At 48.6% G+C, this 13,472-nt stretch overlaps 1 protein-coding gene across 8 annotated transcripts in view; it reads left to right on the forward strand.

Moving 5' to 3' along the window:
- The window catches only part of DNMT1 (DNA methyltransferase 1), a 42,518-nt gene that overhangs the window by 17,493 nt on the left and 11,553 nt on the right, over nt 1–13,472 (forward strand). For all 8 annotated transcript variants that reach the window (XM_060297152.1, XM_060297153.1, XM_030879620.2 and 5 more), the window contains 14 exons: nt 1,372–1,406; nt 1,912–1,993; nt 4,349–4,383; nt 4,704–4,752; nt 4,849–4,929; nt 5,009–5,118; nt 7,719–7,837; nt 8,119–8,211; nt 9,086–9,237; nt 9,398–9,585; nt 9,686–9,869; nt 11,343–11,440; nt 11,768–11,915; nt 13,340–13,455. In XM_060297152.1, coding sequence (XP_060153135.1) covers nt 1,372–1,406; nt 1,912–1,993; nt 4,349–4,383; nt 4,704–4,752; nt 4,849–4,929; nt 5,009–5,118; nt 7,719–7,837; nt 8,119–8,211; nt 9,086–9,237; nt 9,398–9,585; nt 9,686–9,869; nt 11,343–11,440; nt 11,768–11,915; nt 13,340–13,455 — 1,490 coding nt within the window. The remainder of the gene's footprint in view (nt 1–1,371; nt 1,407–1,911; nt 1,994–4,348; nt 4,384–4,703; nt 4,753–4,848; nt 4,930–5,008; nt 5,119–7,718; nt 7,838–8,118; nt 8,212–9,085; nt 9,238–9,397; nt 9,586–9,685; nt 9,870–11,342; nt 11,441–11,767; nt 11,916–13,339; nt 13,456–13,472) is intronic.

Consider the following 13,472-nt stretch of genomic DNA (forward strand, 5'->3'; position numbering starts at 1 on the left):
TGGACTAAGGCGTGTGTGGAGCCAGCTTCTCTTCAGAGCCTCTGCCCTGAGAAGGCTTGACGTGTCACCCCAGCTACATGGTGTCATCACACTTGTGCTGCTTTACCAACCAGTCAGTCTCCTGAGTTCTGAGCCTAGCTCTTCCCTTCCCTGCCAGCTTCCCCAGTTCAGCTAAGTGAGCACATTTAAACCCTAAAACACTACATTGATCCAGGGGTGGGCCTGTGTAAACGTCCTGGGCAGCAAGGTTATCCACAGGGCTGTGAACTCCAGGGGAGGGGGACACAGCTGCTGGGGGCCGCAGCACAGGACTCTTAAGCTCCTTAGCAGTTTGGTCCCTGTCTAAGAGAAGCCAAATGAGGGTGGTCCCAGGATTGTCTCTGGTTTTCTGTCTGAGATCTAGAGAGCAGAGCCAGAGGTCAGACTTGCTGGGTCGTGAGCATTCTCGCTTCCAGCGGGCACCCCTTCTTGTTCTATGGCAGATGATCCTTTCGGTGTTTCCTCCAGCTTGTTCTATCTAACATCTTATTGTCTCTCATCTTTTCTGTCTGGATATTCATTACCTTACTGTCAGCACTCGCCTGGCATCCCTTCAGATCTAGAGAGATCTTAGCGGTGCTGTCAAACCACCCATTTTCCTCAGACGGCAACTGGTAGGAGCTTTAGACCACACAGCCAGCACTTTTGCCTCACGGCAGAAAAGGACAAAAGGATCAAACATTTGACTTTGTCTAATGAGTTGGTGACCAAGTCGGGAATTCCTACTTCTACTTCTGTCCCATACTAGATTCCGAAGTTTAGTGTTGTCACCGCCTACCCCACTACTACTGTCCCAATGCCTGTCTGTATGACATCTTCACCCCTGACCAAACGACAGATGGAGCTATGGGCATTTTGGCCGACATAAGCAAAATGGCTATAATATTCCCTTTTACTTTGAGCTATCCTAGGACAGGGGTTGGTAAACTGTGATCCACAGGTCAAATCTGGCCCTCTGCCTGTTTTCATAAAGTTTTATTGGAACACAGTCATACCATTTCACTTATGTATTGTTTCTGGCTGCTTTTGTGCTACAGTGGCAGAGTTGAGTAGCTGTGACACAGGTCTGTGGCTTGTACATCTGAAAATGTGTATTTTTTTGCCCTTTACAGGAAGTTTGCCAACTACCGGTCAACTCTTGTTTGTAGGTGTTAGGAAACTGAGTTAACATTTTTGAAGCCTCATCTCTACCCTGTAGACCTGCCCAGATTTTCCTGTTCTCTCATTCCACAGTGCTGCAATCCTTAACTGATACTTTGGGGTTTTGTCTCGCTCTTACTCAGAAATTAATTTTCCCCCCTTTATTTCTCCACCCACACTTTCCCCTCTCAGGATGAAAAGAGGCACAGAAGTCAACCCAAAGATCTGTAAGTGGTTAAAATGCTTGTGCTTTTGTGCTGTGCTTTGTGTAATTTAAATTAGCGAAATAACTGTTGGAGATCTGTGATGTAGAGGTTTACAGGGAATTGCTGGTGCTATTGGAAGATTGGATCAGTTTGGGCGGGGCTGGATAAGAAATCAAACTCTGGGCCCCATCTTACCTGATACCCTCTGCCACGTGGGTAGTGCTCCTGTCACTGCACTGTCACGTGTCTCTTAGTTTCCGGCACCTCTCATCAGGCCCCACGTCTGAGGGTCACATGGGGCTTCTGAAGGCTTCCTTTCAGGATCACGAGTTAGTGACACACCTTTGGAGCTACTGTGACAAGGGGACTTTCTTTTTTGGATGGGAAGAAAGTATCTGTTCACCAGATCTATTGGGAATAGTTTGCTTTTCTGTAGGAAGGCATTAGTTTGTCATTTTTATGTGAATTGGCAATATAGTTTTTTTTTTTTTTAAGCTAACATCTGACTTATTTGTTTATCCAATAGAGCTAGCAAACGGAGACCAGAAGAAAAAGAACCTGAAGGAGTAAAACCACAAGTTTCTGATGAGAAAGATGAGGATGAAAAGGTAAGGCCTAGTTTTTTCAATTCTACTGTGTTTCATAATATCCCATTGGCTGGAATATATTAAAGTGTTTTTTAAACAATTTTTCTTATGGAAACATTCAAACATACCCCAAGGTAGGCAGAAAAGGGTAGCAAACCCTCACATTGTCATCAGCCTTCAACAGTTATCAACCCATGATTAGGCATGTTTTACCCAAGCCTTACTCGTTCTCCTTACCCTCCCTCGCTCTGAAGATAAACAGATCCCAGATGTATTGCTGAAATATCTACAGAAGTGCTTCTAAAAGGAGAGGAGTCTCTTCTTAAACATTACCACTGGGCTTCCCTGGTGGCACAGTGGTTAAGAATCCCCCTGCCAATGCAGGGGACACGGGTTCGAGCCCTGGTCCGAGAAGAACCCACAGGCCGCGGAGCAGCTAAGCCCGTGTGCCACAACTACTGAGCCTGCGCTCTAGAGCCCGTGAGCCACAACTACTGAGCCCGCGTGCCACAACTAATGAAGCCTGCACGCGTAGAGCCCGTGCTCTGCAACAAGAGAAGCCACTGCAATGAGAAGCCTGTGCACCACAACGAAGAGCAGCCCCGACTCTGTGCAACTAGAGAAAAGCCCGTGCTCAGTAACAAAGACCCAACTTAGCCAAAAATTTAAAAAATAAATAAATTTATTTAAAGAAAATCACCGCTATACCATTATCATAGCACAATAATATAAAAACCTAATCTCCGTTCAGATTTCCCTGATGGTCTCCCTTGTGTGTTTTACAGTTGGATTCAGGACCCCAACACAGCCTATATAATACACTTGGTTCCTGTTTGTCCTCAGTGTGTCATCTGCAGTTTCACCCTGTCCTCTTTCTTGCACTTGGTGGAACTAGCCAGCTTACCTGTAGCGTCTGTGGGTTCTCAGGCTTGACATATCCCTCCAGCCCTGTCCGCCTGCAGACCGCTGGTTAGGTCCAGAGGCTTGACCAGAGGCAGGTCTCTTGTTTCCCAGAGTACTTCTGAGGTGATGCTGTGTACTTCCTGTTACATCATACCATAAGGCATGGTTATCTTTTGAAGGTGTTAGGATTGATCACTGAGCTCAGGTGCCATCTGCCTGATCCATCCATTATAAAGTTCCCCTCAGCTTTTCACCTAATGTTTTTAACAGTCATTGCTTAAATCCATTATTTCACTGGGAGTTACAGATTGTGATAGTTGTGTTCTACCATTCCTTCATTTACCCCAAATAATTCTAGAAATAAATTTTCTCTTATATTAGTCAGCAGGGGCCGTCATAACAAAATATGACAGTCTGGGTGACTTAACCAATAGACATTTATTTTCTTACAGTTCTGGAGACTGGAACTAAAAGTTCAAAGTGCCAGCAGGGTTAATTTCTGGAGAAGTCTTTCTTCCTGGCTTGTGGACGGCTGTCTTCTTGCTGGTTCCTTACATGGCCTTTCCCTGTGCAAGCACGTAGGGAGAAAGAGAGCTCTGGTGTCCCTTCCTCTTTATGAGGTCCCCAGTCCTATTGGATTAGGTCCACACCCTTGTGACCTCATTTAACCATAGTCACTTCCTTAAAAGCCTCATCTCCAAATACAGTCACATTTGGTGTTAGGGCTTCAACGTAGGAATTGGGTGGGGGGCCAGGGATACAACTCAGTCCATAGTACCCCTCTTCAATTATATACTTACTCTGAGGTACCACTTATACAGTAAAGCTGGGTTTTTTTGTTTGTTTTTTTAAAGTGATCTTATGAGTCTTTTAAGGAAGTCTGGTTATAAGAATTTTGTTTAGGGGCTTCCCTGATAGCGCAGTGGTTAAGAATCTGCCTGTAAATGCAGGGGACACAGGTTCGAGCCCTGGTCCGGGAAGATCCCACATGCCATGGAGCAATTAAGCCTATGCGCCACAACTACTGACCCTGCGTTCTAGAGCCCACAAGCCACAACTACTGAGCCCACATGCCACAACTACTGCGTGCTTAGAGCCCGTGCTCCGCAACGAGAGAAGCCACCGCAACGAGAGAAGCCACCGCAACGAGAAGCCCACGCACCGCAACGAAGAGTGGCCCCCGCTCGCTGCAACTAGAGAAAAACCCGCACGCAGCAACAACGACCCAACACAGCCAAAAATAAATAAAAGAAAATCAATAAATTTATTTTTTTAAAAAAAGGAATTTTGTGTATAAGACTAGACACTGGAGATGGCTTGGGTCTCAGTGGTTCTCTGACTGCCTTCCTGCCTCTGACTTTTGTGATAACCATGTACGTTTTGTGATAACCTTGTACATTAAATTCTTAACTGAAGCATTATCCAGATGGAAAATACTTTTTTACCCTCCACTCTTTTGTTTTCTCCGTTTAGGAGGAGAAGAGACGCAGAACTACATGCAAAGAACCGTAAGAACGTATTTTTGTCTTTATACAAAGCAGATCATAATATTAAAATGGTTGTCCTAGAAAGCAAGTAAAGGGGCTTTTAGTGAATTCTGGAGTAGCCTTAGCTTTGTACGTGATGGAGTGTGAGCACAGGACCGAGACGTTCCAATCCTGCCGCGTGAGGCAGCTCCCCTCCGCGTGGTAAAGATGCTTACGGCCTCGCACCTTGCCCCTTATGCGGCGTCTGGTGCTCATCTGTGTCTGGTGGATCAGGTGTAACTTTGATGGCAGATTCTGATATGTTGTGAAATGACTAAAAAAACCTTCTGCTTGGTACACAGAACTGAGAAGAAAATGGCTCGAACCAAAATGGCAGTAGTGTCCTCCAAGGTAAACGTATATCTGGGAGTAAAACCAGTTGTGCACCACTAATGCGATTGCTTGGGGCTGGCTCTCTGAGCGCTGTTTGTGTTCGTGCCTCCACAGACCGATCCTCTGAAGTGCATTGAGTGCGGACAGTACCTGGATGACCCCGAGCTAAGATATGAACAGCATCTCCCTGATGCAGTAAGTTCCAGCTGTGTTTTCAGCCTTATATTGATAGTTTCCTGTCTCTTGTGTCTAGTTAATGGTCAATGTCTCTCAGGTGGAAGAGATACAGTTGTTGACAAATGAGAGACTGTCCATCTTTGATGCCAATGAATCTGGCTTTGAGAGTTACGAGGATTTTCCCCAACACAAACTGACCTGCTTCAGGTAACTGATACGCCTCTGCTTTATCGTAACGGGGCATTTTCCTAAAGACACCTAAGTTCTTAATATCCTAGTGAAGTTTTTAATACCTAACCTGCAACATTTCTTAAGCTGCTGACACGAGATAAGGGCCCAGCAAGCTGGTAGACGTCTGGTGGACGTTTGCTGGTGGTGGTGGGGTGGGTGGGCGGGTGGTTACAGCTCTACCTGTTAGGTCTTGAGCAGGTGAGCATCCTGGAGCTCATTCAGGTGAGGGCCAGCTATGTGCTAGGTCCTGAACGAGGTCTTACAGATGCAGCACCTCAGCTCCCTGGTCTCGTGGAGGCAGAACAAAAGTTAGGCCTGTCAGGTAGTGACACTGTGACAGATGTGAAAAGCATGGGGAGCAGAGAGTGGGTGGGGGAAAGTTGTTTAGAATGGAGAGGAAGGGACTGGAGCAAAGACTCGGTGGCTTAAGAACAAGCCCGAGGGGCTAGTGAGGGAAAGACATCCAGGAGAAGGGAACAGCACGTGGAGGCTGGGAGGTGGGCACATCGGCTGGGGAAGGCTAGGCGAGAGGCTGTGTGGGGGGAGTAGAGGGACTGGGGGTGAGTGGTAGGGGAACAGGGGCCCGGGAGGGGCCTGGATCCTGCAGGGCTTTGCAGGCCGTGTCAGTGATGCCGGGCTCTTCGGCGTAGAGGTCCGTGACGTCTGGACTGTACCTTTGGAAGGGCTCAAACAAGCCTGTGAGTGAGCAGAGTCCCCGTGCTCTCCAGCCCCCTTGGTTCCGTTCTGTCCCCCTCACTGGAGGTGCTTCATTTTGCTTCTTGTGGGAAATGGCTTGGCTCCAGGACCAGCCCATGTCTCCTTTCAGGCCTTGGCACGTGCTTTTCCGCTCCCTGGACCAGAGAATAGTAGGGGTGGGCGGGCCGCCTGTTGTAGCCTCAGGTGGAATCATTTCTGGGCAGCCTTTCCGACACTCCTGCCCCACAGTGGGTTGGGGGGCTCTGGGCCCAGGGAAACCCCAGTATGTTTCTCCTGCAGTACTCCGTACACTCGCTGTGGTTGGTGGTGTCTCCCACGCTCCACGATCAGGATCCTGATCTGTAGTGGGATGCTGCCCATCTACCAGCGATCCCCTGGCTCAACCTCTGCCTGACAGCACAGCTGAAACGTGCTGTTGGCATTGCTGACATTCATGGCCTCCTCCTTCCCTGTGGCATTCCTGGGGCAGAGGTTCAGGAGAACCAGGGGCCGGGGCCGCTGTAGTCGGGAGTGTCAGGGCTTGGGGTCTCCTGGCCACTCCTCAAGAATAGCAGGTTGGGAAGGGGGCAGTAAAAACACACTTCGTAGGAATGACATGCCTTTGTAGCATCAGGCCATTGGAGCCAGACCACCTGGGTAATTAGGAACTCTGTTTACCTCTGGTACTTGGGCTGAAAGTGGCAGGTGGAAACAAGCCCTTCCTGTGAACCAGTGGGTCCTGCCCCTGCCTGGGACTTGGCACTTCTCCCTGATGTCCCCTCTACTGAGGGAGCATGTGGACAGCCCGTCAGGCTGGGCGCTGGATCCTCCTCTTCTGTGCGTCCGCGGTGTCCTGCCCTCCCTTGGTCCATCTTTCCCACATCTTCAGGTCCTGATGGCAAGGCTGTGACCCGTGTCTACCTACCGTGCTTGGTAGGGGAACTCCACTCAAAGTGGTCATGTTTTAATTTTTTTTAATTGTGTGAGAGTCCAAGATGCGGAATTTTGGCTTCCAAGGGCCTAGGTGGTGGCAGCGTGGTGGTGCTCTCAGACCTGCACGGATTCCACGTGACCCGCTTGGACTCTGAGGGGTAGCACGGCACCTCTGGCCTCGAGGCCAGCGTGAGCAGGTTCATAAGCAGAACCCACCCCAACCCCATGATTTTCTCAAGTTTGGCATCCTGCTTAATGATGCACATCCTCTCAAATGTCAAGGAGCATCTCTAGGCAGTGGATGCCCTTAAACTGGAGGCTGAACCCCCAGAGGGAGGTGGGAGTCCCTCCTTCCGATGTCCTTGATGTACCTCACCTTTTATGCTGTTGTATAATGTGCCTCATTTTAATTTTTCTTAATGAGGCGAAAGTCACATAGCACAAAATTAACCATATATGAAATGCTATGAAGCAGTAAATCCACAGGAACAAAGCAGATTAGTAGTTGCCAGGGGTGGGGAGGGGATAGGGAGTGACAGCTCAGTGGGTGTGAGGTTTCATTTTCAGCAACAAGAACATTTTGGAGCTAGAGGGGATGGTTGTACAGCTCTGGGTAGGATGTGTTTGAGAAACCATTGTTTCTCCACTAGCAACTCACCGAGGGAGGGTGTAGCAGGTGGTGCCCTTGTGAGATTTCCCGCCATCCCACTATCAGTCTCGCTGACCTCTCCACGTTGCCTCTTCAGACACTTATACTCTTGATACCCAGGTGGGCGAATCGGGTAGAAGCTGGCTGGGTGAAAGAACACTGTACTGAGCCAGTGTTCTGGCAGCCAAGGAGACAGCTGAGCCTAGGGACTGCACGTAGTCCACCTCGTGTCTGAGCTTGACTCTGTACTTCAGCCTGTCTTTGGTTAGCTGGTAAATCCACTCTGTCGCCTGTCTAGCGTGTACTGTAAACGAGGTCACCTGTGCCCGATCGACACCGGCCTCATTGAGAAGGATGTCGAGCTCCTCTTTTCTGGTTCAGCAAAGCCAATATATGAGGATGACCCGTCTCCCGAAGGTACGTGGCACGTTCCAGGTTGTTTGGGACAGTTTACAAACAAAACTTTGAGATGAGAGCAATATTCAACTGGAACTATTGCCTCTTAAAGTTAGGGCTTGAGACTGGGCTGTGAGCAGCTACGAGCAGACTCTCTGATGGCTCCAGTAAGGACTGCCCGGCTTGGCTGATAAGAGGTGTCGGCTCAGGTGGGCACTCAGTGCCACTTAACCCTCCTCAGTTTTTGAGAGGCATATTCTTAGTCTACTTTGCTTTCAGGAAACTTTTTTCCCCCCTTTTAGGTGGTGTTAATGGCAAAAATCTTGGTCCAATAAATGAATGGTGGATTGCTGGCTTTGATGGAGGTGAAAAGGCTCTCCTTGGCTTTAGCACCTGTAAGTATGTGACCAATCGTGGACCTTTCTGGGAGCTGAAAGGGGCCTTCGCTCCTGTCTTTCATAGGGTTTGGTTGGGCTCTGGGAAGTGTCAGGCTCTGGGAAGTGTCAGGCTCATGTGACCATGTGGAAAGCATGTCAGGTTTGAATGGAATGGGCTCTTTTTTTTTTTTTTTTAAGATTTATCATTTACTTATTTTATTTATTTTTGGCTGCATCGGGTCTTTGCTGAGGCATGCGGGCTCTTCGTTGTGATGCGCGGGTTTCTATCTAGCTGTGGTGTGCGGGTTTTTTCTTCTTCAGTTGTGGCATGCGGGCTCCAGGGCACGTGGGCACTGTAGTTGTGGCGTGGGTTCCAGAGCGCGTGGACTCTGTAGTTTGCGGCATGTGGGCTCTAGTTGAGGCGCGTGAGCTCAGTAGTTGTGGCATGTGGGCTTAGTTGCTCTGTGCCGTGTGGGATCTTCGTTCCCTGACCAGGGATGGAACCCGCATCCCCTCCATTGTAAGGCGGATTCTTAACCACTGCACCACCAGGGAAGTCCCTGGAATGGCCTCTTATATTAGCTACAACTGGCCCTGGAACTGACCCTCTGGTGTAAAAGCAGGTCATGTTCTTGCAGCTGAAACCCAAACTGAATTCCAAAAACCAGAATCGAGCCAAAGGAAAGCCACTTGGCCAGTCTCCGTCCTCTGGCTGGCTCAGACAGGCCCCTTCCGAATGAGCTAACTCTGGACTGTACTTCATGTTTTTTGACATTTGGGTACAGAATGACTCTTAGCCTGTTCTGTAAGCCTCATAGCCTCGTCCCTGCCCTTTGGCCACTGTAGCTGCCATCAGGTTCAAACTGCTCTCTTAAACATCCATTCACTGCAGCATTTGCCGAATACATTTTGATGGATCCCAGCCCAGAGTATGCACCTCTGTTCAGTGTGATGCAAGAGAAGATCTACATAAGTAAGATAGTAGTTGAGTTCCTGCAGAACAACCCTGACTCAACATACGAAGACCTGATCAATAAGATCGAGGTAAGAGGTTTAGGTTATTCACAATATGGGATTCACACCTATTTATATGAGATGTGCTAGAAAACATGTTCAGAGTCAGCAGAAATTGTTTGTTTGATTTAGATTAGTTTTGCTTAAGCCTAAGGGAAACCTCTGATTTTTTTTTTTTTTCCCCTAAAAGACCACTGTTCCTCCTTCTATGCTCAACCTGAATCGATTCACAGAGGATTCTCTCCTTCGACACGCCCAGTTTGTGGTGGAACAAGTAGAGAGTTATGATCGGGCTGGGGACAGTGACGAGCAGCCCATCTTCCTGACCCCCTGCATGAGAGACCTGATCAAGTTGGCCGGGGTCACCTTGGGAAAAAGGTAAGGATGCAGCAGGAATGAGACTGAAGATGTGAGACAGAAGGCAGAGCATCCTGTGCGCTCTTCCCAGCCCGCTAACACCATGGAAACTCTCTCCCAGGCGAGCTGAAAGGCGGCAGACCATCCGGCATCCTGCCAAGGAGAAGGACAGAGGCCCCACCAAAGCCACCACTACGAAGCTGGTCTACCAGATCTTTGACACTTTCTTTGCGGAGCAAATTGAAAAGGATGACAAAGAAGACAAGGAGAACGCCTTTAAACGCCGGCGGTGTGGCGTCTGTGAGGTAACCTTGCCTGCTCCCCTTGTAATCTCTGAAGAACTCACTTCTTTCTCTTTCTGGCTTGAGATGCTCACTCCTCAAATGTGACCCCTAAAACAGAAGCTAGAAGAAAGAGTTAGTGATCTGGGGGGACTTGCATGTCTTCTGGGACAGCTGTCAAAAGAGGCATGCTCGGGCACTTTGCTGTCAGCGCCACTGTTGTTGCAGAGGAGCCTGGCCTTCTGGGTGCCTTTGCTCTGGCTGTGTCCCATTGTGTCCTCAGGCCCTGGTGTAAGGGCAGAGGGAGTGACTACCCCACAGAGGCGCTGCTTCCTCCAAGTAGGGACATCCACCCAGGAGCCTGCCTTGTCTCATGGCATCAGTTCCCTGGGAAAGTGGGGACTTTGTCCAGCTTAGCTTTGAGGCCTGAAAAGACCTCTCTTACTGAATTTTTTAATATATATTTACTTCACTCTAGAGGAATTAATCCCCCTAATTCTCTGACCCAGGGATCGGGTCTGTTGGGTAGGCCATAAAGTTCATTTGGGTTTTTCCATCCAATCTTTCGGAAAAACCCGAACGAACTTTTTGGCCAACCCAGTATTTTGGTATCTGACTTAATTTGGATGAAAACTTAAACACAAAAATACAGCAGCTGCCTTCAGAACTGCCCTGCATTCACACTGGCCACCGACTTCAGAGTGTCTCCTTTGTCTTCAGGGGCTGCCCTTAAATAGGGATTTGCATGTCCTCGCCGTTCTTGTTGTGGTTTTACTTTATTTCATCTAGTGCATATGTATCCAAGCTTTAAAAAAAATTTTAAGGAAAGTATACGTAAACTGGAATCTTTCACAGCTGTTATGTGTGTTTGTTTCTTTTTCAAATTGTATTCATGCATATTTTTAGTTGAATTCTCACAGTACCCCGGTAGGTGAGTCAGATATCTCCCAGAGACAGCGTTAACATGACATATTCAAAGACGTCCAGAAGCCAGGAGTAGAAGTGAGCTGGAACACTCCTTACCGTGGTGCCCCCAATTCCGTGACTAATCTGTGTCTGACACGTGACCTTCAGTATGTCCGCGGGAGCTGTTTGGAGGTCACACTAGTTAACACTTTAACTTTTCCATAATATTTCATTGTGACTCTTCCAGCTTATCCCTCAGGGATGGACAACTTGATATTCTAACGAGGCTTCCTGTGACTCTTCTCTACTTAGAAGCAGAATTGCTGGGGTGTAGGTCATGTACTTAACTTTGATCTAGAACAGTGTTCTCCAGAGTGGGGTTACCAAATTATCCTTTGAGCAGTGCATGTTCTCGTTTCCCCACACCTGTCCCAGCACCATGTGTCAGGCTTAACCTATGCAAACCTCGTATCTTGTTCCTAACTCTTACTTCCCTTCTAATGAGGTTAAATTTACAGTTTTTAAATTCACCAAAAACTGGTTACCAGCTATTAATAATGACTGTTTGATTACTTTTTCAATGTGTTTTAGATTTGTCAACAGCCCGAGTGTGGAAAGTGTAAAGCCTGTAAGGATATGGTTAAATTTGGTGGCAGCGGAAGGAGCAAACAGGCTTGCCAAAAGAGGAGGTAGGTTTGGCCAACACTTGTTCTTGAAATGGAGGAAAATGCCAGCTGATGGCAAATAGGCTTTGTGTGGGACAGCTGGGTTGACAGGTACAGAGCAGGCAGGGTCCCTTTGTCTAGCACTGTCACCAGGCCTGTCCCCGATTTCTAAGTAAAACACCTTCAGTTGGTTTTACTTTTTTTTTTTTTTTATTGCCTGCACCGAGAGGCTTGTGGGATCTTAGTTCCCCGACCAGGGATTGAACCCGGGCCCCAGCAGTGAGAGCACAGAGTCCTAACCAGTGGTTTTACTTTTAAAGAGGACCTTGCTTATAATAACTGACTTTGTAGGTGTCCCAACATGGCCATGAAGGAGGCAGATGATGATGAAGAAGTGGATGACAATATTCCAGAGATGCCATCACCCAAAAAGATGCATCAGGGGAAGAAAAAGAAGCAGAACAAGGATCGGATCTTTTGGGTTGGAGAAGCTGTCAAGGTAATCCAGGAGCAGGCTCTCAGTCATTTTAGCGCTGCCCTTCTGAGAAGCCGGTTGTCTCGTATCTCGCTGCCAGACGTCTTAAGCAGCCTGAGCCCTGCAGCTGAGAAACCTGCCCGTTTGTCCCTGCCCATTTGTCCTGTTAGCGGAGCAGAGCTGACTGAGAGGCCGAGGCCTGTGGTCAAGCACCTGAAATGCATTTTTTTGCTTGTACGCCCAAGGACTCAGTTTTCCTCACACTCCAAAATGGGCTTTTTAAAACTATATATATTTATTTATTTAATTTATTTATTTTTGGCTGCGTTGGGTCTTCATTTCTGTGCGTGGGCTTTGTCTAGTTGCGGCGAGGGGGGGCTACTCTTCGTTGTGGTACACAGGCTTCTCATTGTGGTGGCTTCTCTTTGTTGCGGAGCACGGGCTATAGGCGCATGGGCTCCAGTAGTTGTGGCACGCAGGCTCAGTAGTCGTGGCTCTCGGGCTCTAGAGCACAGACTCAGTAGTCGTGGTGCACGGGCTTAGTTGCTCCACGGCATGTGGGATCTTCCTGGACCAGGGCTCGAACCCATGTCCCTTGCATTGGCAGGAGGATTCTTAACCACCACGCCACCAGGGAAGTCCCCAAAATGGGCATTTGATACAGTTCTTGGGGTGTCAGGCTGGTTCCCCTTCCAAGCTTGTTTTGAAGAGAGCCTTCACAGTCCTCTCTGGCCTAGGAGTAGGTGTTTGGGGGCACTAGCAGACCGTCTCCCGGGGGTTCTGTGGTTACCTGCCTGTCTAAGGGTCAAATCCTTTACCAAAGCTGGAGAGTGAATGTCATCTCAGTGTTGTTCTCTCGATGTCCATAAGGCAAAGATGGTCAGTTTCCTCAACAAGCGTGAGGCCTACCCTGCTGGATGCTGCTCTAGGCCTAGGCATAACTAAGCCCCTGCCTGTGACACATGTACTGTCAGGAGGGCAGGGGGCAGGAAGGGTGCTGGGGCCACGGAGGCTTCTTGGTGGGGCAACATCTGAACTGAAACCAAAAGGTTGGAGAGTAGCCAGCGCATGAAGGTCTGGGGAGGAACCAGAGCACAGGCCCTGAGGTGGGACCAGCTTTCCTTGTGGGAGAGAAAGGAGGAGGTCCGTGTGGCTAAGGGAGGTGTGAGGAGTGGGGTACGGTGCTATTACAATTGAATGCTAGAATCCCATTTGCTGCTGACACAAGAGGGCAGAGGTGGTGATAGAGGGATGTGAGCGGCCTTTGCTGCAGGCTTCCAGCCAAAGAAGTTGGGTGTTCTCTATAGTAGCCAGGCTGGTAGAGCTCACGGCTTCTTGGAGAAATTGTTATGAGTGATACTTTCCTATAAAGTAACAGGAACTCGCAGGTCAAGCCTAGCACGGACCTTCAAACCCATCCTCACCTGAAATTAAGCTCTTGTTTTCAGACCGATGGGAAGAAGAGTTACTATAAGAAGGTATGCATCGACTCGGAAACCCTGGAAGTGGGGGACTGTGTTTCTGTTATTCCAGATGATTCTTCAAAACCACTGTATTTAGCAAGGTTTGTGTCCTTCCCTC

Source organism: Globicephala melas, chromosome 3, assembly GCF_963455315.2.
Source record: "Globicephala melas chromosome 3, mGloMel1.2, whole genome shotgun sequence".
Taxonomy (NCBI): Eukaryota; Metazoa; Chordata; class Mammalia; order Artiodactyla; family Delphinidae; genus Globicephala; species Globicephala melas.